The 6,911-nt window shown below is 37.0% G+C and overlaps 1 protein-coding gene across 1 annotated transcript in view; it reads left to right on the top strand.

Moving 5' to 3' along the window:
* Positions 1-3,005: 3,005 nt before the first annotated feature.
* LOC107567873 (THO complex subunit 1) overlaps positions 3,006-6,911 on the top strand; it is a 13,636-nt gene continuing 9,730 nt past the window's right edge. Inside the window, exons 1-5 of the mRNA XM_016253648.1 lie at positions 3,006-3,139; positions 5,360-5,433; positions 5,845-5,905; positions 6,018-6,087; positions 6,188-6,306. Of these exons, the coding sequence (XP_016109134.1) occupies positions 3,089-3,139; positions 5,360-5,433; positions 5,845-5,905; positions 6,018-6,087; positions 6,188-6,306 (375 nt within the window). The 5' untranslated portion in view covers positions 3,006-3,088. The remainder of the gene's footprint in view (positions 3,140-5,359; positions 5,434-5,844; positions 5,906-6,017; positions 6,088-6,187; positions 6,307-6,911) is intronic.

Genomic DNA, 6,911 nt, shown 5'->3' with positions numbered 1-6,911 from the left:
AATAAATGCACTGCTCTCTCGTCTCCTCTGAGGCTGGGACTCTAAACAGTGTTCAGTGCTCATCTGTGCAGCCAAAGACAGAACAGTTAGCATGTTCTGCTCAAACTTTCGCCGTGGCTGGTACACCGTTGTGGCTTGAGAAATCAAATTACAGATTAAGGGATGGTAATATTATAATGAGTTCCCTTTGCCACGTCACAGAGGGAGCGAAATCAGATGCGCTTGTTTTCTCAGACGCGTGCAGAAAAAGGCTTACCAAAACAAAGTTACTGGGTTAATCTTTTTCACGTTTCCTTGGTTGGTAGATGCACCGGAGACCTGATTATAGCACTTACAACCTGGAAAAGTCCGATTTTCATGATATGTCACCTTTAACAGAAATTCACCTTTTCATACGGACATAATTAGAGAATATTACTAAATCGAGTTGGCGAATTTTCCTTATATTTATTTTATTATTCATATAAAAAAATAATAACCTGTTTTGGTTATATTTACTATTAATTGCCCAGCTCCCTCTGTCAATGATCCAGCACCCCATCAGCACCTGCGTTCAAAATTCTTTGGCAAGAAGCGAGATTTCTCTTGCACTTTAGGACTGTTGAATTAATCAAATTTTATTTTCGATTTCGAATTTGGCTTCTAAAGATTATGAAAGCAAAATGTTTGAGGCAAAGCGATTATTGTGCTGCATTTCATCTAGCAAACCTTCCTTTCCTTCATAGCGCCTTCGTTCCTCCTTAAAAGTCCAAACTTAACATAAATTATTAATTATAATATAGATATTATTTACCTGAATTCTGCTGTTGGTTAGCCTTTTTTTTCTTTAGTAGAAAAATTACAGATGAATTTTATGTATAAAATGCCTTCATAGTGGTGCAATTACAAATAGGTGTTTTATATTTTTATATATGTTTTATATTCATTTGCTTTTTATAGCCTAATTGTAATTTGTTCGAACATACTGTTTCTTTGGTATAGATTTTTACGTTTCAGAATATAAAGCCAATTTGTTTGTAAAAAAAAAAAAAAAAAAAAGTCGATAAGAAGCACCAGATTGTTAAGCAGTAGGCCTAGGCCTATTGTAAGAGTAGTAAAACCATTAAAACCTTAACAATACTCATCCCTACTTCCCTACTTGTATCAGTAGGAGAGAGATCATAACACTTTTGGAAATGGATCTTTACTATCCGAAATTAGGCATATTTGGCATTTTAGGTTGATTTTGAGCACAATGTTCTTTCTGCAACTACATGTGTGTGTGTGTGTGTGTGTGCGCGCGCGTTTTTTAGACAAATGAGGACATACATTTGTATAATGACAAAGGTATGACAGGTATTACAAGGAGATGGTGACTTTTCAGGACATTACCCCGTGTCCCCACTTTTCAAAACACTTATAAATCACACAGAATGGAGTGTATTGAAAATCTGAAATAGCAGAAAGTCTCCTGTGAGGGGTAGGTTTAGGGGTAGGGTTGGTGTAGGGCAATAGAATATACGGTCTGTACAGTATAAAAACCATTACACCTATGGGATGTCCACACTTTTCACAAATGTAAACCTGTGTGTGTGTGTGTGTGTGTGTGTGTGTGTGTGTGTGTGTGTATACAGTATATACAGTATCTCATTTGGACATTTTCACTTAGGGGTGTACTCACTTTTGTGGCCAGCGGTTTAGACTTTAATGGTTGTGTGTTGAGTTACGGTATTTTGAGGGGACAGCACATTTACACTGTTATACAAGCTGTACACTCACTACTTTACATTGTAGCAAAGTGTCATTTCTTCAGTGTTGTCACATGAAAACTTATAATAAAATATTTACAAAAATGTGAGGGGTGTACTCACTTCTGTGAGATACTGTATATAGGCTATATATATATATACATAGGCTGCACACAGATACTGTGGGATGGTGATGCAATTTTCGGAAACATTTACATTTGCGTGCAAAACAATCCCACGCCTGTCTAGACCCTGTAATACAGTATATAGCCTACAAACAGTATTACTTTAATTTATCATGAAGAGTTAATATGTGACTACCTTGAAACAAATAATTTGATGACAAGTGTGCTCTTCTAGTGGTCCTCCAGGTAAAGTTCTTCTTCATGGCTAAAGTAGCGGCGCGCCACCAAGTCATCAGTGTAGCGTGAAAATCATCACGACTCTGCTTCTTAGAAGATTTTTTGTTTGTTTTATTTAATGTGACCATATTTGTTTAACCCCTAGGGTTAACCTTAACGGTCACCGTCCCACCTGTGGGACGTTTGGCGCTCTTTTTGTTGTTGCCTTTTTTCTCTATCAAATCTTTTAGTAGTCATCATAAATCATATATCATTTTGGTCCCACCTGTGGGACGTTTGGCGCTCTTTTTTTTGTTGTCTTTTTTCTCTATCAAATCTTTTAGTAGTCATCATAAATCATATATCATTTTGAAGCTTAGAAGCCCAAGATTCATCCTGTGAAAACCATTTCGAAATCAGACATTGCGTTAGCATGGAAATGGTACTTTAAAATATTTTGGCGGTCTCCTCCCCCTTAGTGGCATATTACAAAATGCATTACGCGCTTTTAGATTCAAAACTTTTCATAATCTTGACAAAAAACATATATTTGGAAAGGTCTGAGTCTCAGGATTGCATATTTGGTGGTATATTGTGAGATATAAGTAATATTGACAGAGAAATCTAGACATTTGTGACAGAAAAATGCATTATACATATATACTTCTGGGTTAAGTGAAAGGATTTAAAATATAGAATGCCGATGCTCTATTCTATTCTGGATCTGTAGGGACCACGGATTTAGTCTGGAGGAGCTGAACACGCAGCGCCAGGTGGAGCCTGGGGAGAAGGAATGGGATGGAGCATCGAATAATTATTTAAGTAGGAATATTTGTGTATATACGGGTGTAAGAACAGGAAAAGCAAAAACAAGGAATAAATTGATAAATAAACCATGACTGCATAACAGCAAAAGTAGGTGGCGATATGCACACAGGATGTAACACGCCAAAAAACGGAAGAAGAAGAAGAAGAAGAACCGGAAGTGGATCGGGTCAGACAGACAAAGCGCCAGTAAAGATGTCTCCGCCGTCTTACTTCGACTTCACTGAAGCCAGAGATACATTTACGGTAAGTTATCATCACGACCGCTTTGGCATTGGCAGACGATTTTAAAATTAGAGTGTTTTGTTTCTACCCCTTCCCTGCCAAGCCTCTTCTCCAAAGTCGTATGTAATAGAAGATATTATCTTGTTATGTTGCGGGAGTTTGGGTGTTACCCGGTGGCTGTTTGTGGTATAACGCCTTAAATAAAATCTCACCGGAACCTCCATTTTTTTCATATCAACTTCAAATTTGGAACATAACTTATTTAGACATAAGGCTATAATTTTATAGCCTGTTATTTTAAAACCTGTTATATAAAATATTTATTATACATAAAATAAAATTAATATAGTGCATTTTCTTTACAGTAAATTTAAACTACTATACATTTTTGATACTAAAATATTTTGAAAAATGTCCGATAATTTGCTGATTTTCTTCTTTAAAAGGAGACCAACCTTATGTCTGTATTCCAAAGTGTTCATAAATTAAAACAATTTAAGTTTGGATAGTGCACCTGCATGCCTATTTAAATAAATGGGGGGGGCGTGACAGTTAAAGGGTTAAAGAGTTATGAAGGGAGTCATATTGCATCGGATTGAAGGAAAAGCAAAAATCTTAAAAAAAATAAAAATAATAATAATAATAATAATAATAAAATGATTGCACGGCAGTCCAGTAGGTGGAGATATGCATGTGTGTCGCCGATACATTTAAACTGACGAAGAAGAAGGAGAACCGGAAGTGACTCGGCAATCTTCTAGAGAAGATTTGTTGTGTGAAATATTTACATTATTATGGCGTATACAAAGAAAAGGTGTGGTAGTTGGATTCTGCTGGGTGCCAGCACATGTGGGAATAACTGGTAATGAATCTGCTGATGAATTAGCAAAAAATGCTTTAGGAAGAGAAGTAATAGATTTTAATGTTCCTTTAAGTAAATGTGAAATTAAAACTATCATTAAGGAAAATATTATTAAAGAATGGCAGGGTATATGGAATACAGGTAATAAGGGAAGGCATTTATATAATATTAAAAAAATGGTTAATACTAAAAGAAGTGTAAGTGGTAGAAATAGAAAAGAAGAGGTTATTATAACCAGGATGAGACTTGGACACTCGGGATTGAACGCTTCACTGTTCATAACTGGAATACATGAGACTGGGCTGTGTGGGAATTGTGGGGAGAAAGAAACAGTGGAGCATGTAATATATAATTGTACAAGGTATGATGAAGAAAGAAAGGAATTAATATCATATTTAAACAAGAAAGGTAAGGTAAATAAGGATTTGGAATACTTATTAGGATATGAGTTTAACAGAGATAGAGAAGGATACATGATATTAATAAAATACATATATACTTCTGGGTTAAGTGAAAGGATTTAAAATATAGAATGCCGATGCTCTATTCTATTCTGGATCTGTAGGGACCACGGATTTAGTCTGGAGGAGCTGAACACGCAGCGCCAGGTGGAGCCTGGGGAGAAGGAATGGGATGGAGCATCGAATAATTATTTAAGTAGGAATATTTGTGTATATACGGGTGTAAGAACAGGAAAAGCAAAAACAAGGAATAAATTGATAAATAAACCATGACTGCATAACAGCAAAAGTAGGTGGCGATATGCACACAGGATGTAACACGCCAAAAAACGGAAGAAGAACTCAACGCGGCGTTACGTCACACTCTCATTCCTAATTGACGCAGACGCATCGGTTTCAGTGAACGTTTTATATGCATGGGTTTCATCTCAAGTTGAAGCTCATTTACAGGTAAGCAGATCAGAGTCTGAAATAAGTTTATTTGATATATTTATTTTTTATGTGGGCACAATCTTTTAGTGTGTGTGAGTGTGTGTGTGTGAGTGTGTGTGAGTGTGTGTGTGTGAGTGTGTGAGTGTGTGTGTGTGTGTGAGTGTCTGTCTGTCTCTATCTCTATGAGATGCATTGGGCCTATTGGACTCGAGACGTGTGTACAGTAATTTGTTAGTGAATACTTTAAAACAGATGATGGTGTTTGTGGAGGACATAATGTGGTACTATGATGGAAATACCGTGTTACTAAATGAAAAACATGGGATTACTATGTTACATGAATAAAAATAACGTTTTCACTGTACTTTGGTGTGACTTGTGTCTGGAAACCACGTGATATCGTGCCACATTTAGTGTTTTTGTCATAAATGCTATAACCACTGTACTCAAATTTGATCAAACTAACGTTAACTTTATTTCTTCCAGGCTGCTGCTAAAAGTGCTGTAGATATCAGGAACTGCAAACCCCTGACCAACGCATTCAGCCACCTGCCTGGAAAGTAATAATTGATCTTTATCAAGACTTTCATGGTTTTGTTTTCATTTGTATGTTTATTTGCTTAAAGCATCTTAAGTTGTTGCAGATTACACCAGTGTTTCTCAACCAGGGGTCCTAGTGGTCCTTGACATAAGGCCAGGGGGTCCGCATAAAGTATGCATTTTTGTATAAATGTTGTATATTTTGACATGTTCCCATGAAGGGAAAAATCCAATATAGCTGATGATATGGCCAAATACTGGACAAGTCAGCTAACTTGAATTATACTTGACTGCGTTTGGTCCTCACAAAGACACAAATGATACGAGTCCATTTTGTTCTGGGGGTCCTTGAGGATGGTTCTGAATTGGACTGGGGTCCGGTACGCCAAAAGGTTGAGATTCTCTGTGTGATTTATTTTGTTTCTTTACAGTGAAACCGAGAAGAAAGCCACTCTTGATCAAGCCCTGCGTGGCGTTCTTGAAGAGCAGATCGTGAGTCCACTGCTTCTCCTTTGTGCACCATTCAATATCATGTTCACTGTAGAATACTTGCATTATTTTGCTTATGAGTTATCGTTGTGTATGATGATGATTTGATTTGCAGGTGAAGCAGAAAGCAAACGTTGAAGATTTCCTTTCTCTGATCTACATCAGTATAGACGTCGTGACTGAAGGTATGTGTGCAGCACCAGCGGTTTACATAAATATTAAAGTATAAAACAAAAGATTTTCAGATCATCGATCTGTTTGCATTGATGTGTTGTTTTCATAAAGGCGTCTGCTCTGCCACCACGCCTTTTCTTCTGCTGGGAGATGTTCTCGACTGTCTCCCTCTGGACCAGTGCGACAAAATCTTCTCCTTTGTTGAAGAGAATGTCTCTACATGGAAATCTGTAAGTTTGGAACTTGTAGTTGGTAGTGCTTAGTTTTTGTAAGTTATATGAATTGGATATATACAGGTGCATCTCAATAAATTAGACTGTCGTGGAAAAGTTCATTTATTTCAGTAATTCAGCTCAAATTGTGAAACTCGGGTATTAAATAAATTCAATGCACACAGACTGAAGTAGTTTAAGTCTTTGGTTCTTTTAATTGTGATGATTTTGGCTCACATTTAACAAAAACCCACCAATTCATTATCTCAACAAATTAGAATATGGTGACATGCCAATCAGCTAATCAACTCAAAACACCTGCAAAGGTTTCCTGAGCCTTCAAAATGGTCTCTCAGTTTGGTTCACTAGGCTACACAATCATGAGGAAGACTGCTGATCTGACAGTTGTCCAGAAGACAATCATTGACACCCTTCACAAGGAGGGTAAGCCACAAACATTCATTGCCAAAGAAGCTGGCTGTTCACAGAGTGCTGTATCCAAGCATGTTAACAGAAAGTTGAGTGGAAGGAAAAAGTGTGGAAGAAAAAGATGCACAACCAACCAAGAGAACCGCAGCCTTATGAGGATTGTCAAATCGATTCAAGAATTTGAGTGAACGTCA

Source organism: Sinocyclocheilus grahami, unplaced genomic scaffold, assembly GCF_001515645.1.
Source record: "Sinocyclocheilus grahami isolate Dianchi unplaced genomic scaffold, SAMN03320097.WGS_v1.1 scaffold1193.1, whole genome shotgun sequence".
NCBI classification, from domain to species: Eukaryota; Metazoa; Chordata; class Actinopteri; order Cypriniformes; family Cyprinidae; genus Sinocyclocheilus; species Sinocyclocheilus grahami.
This window is presented reverse-complemented; position numbering and strand designations above follow the sequence as displayed.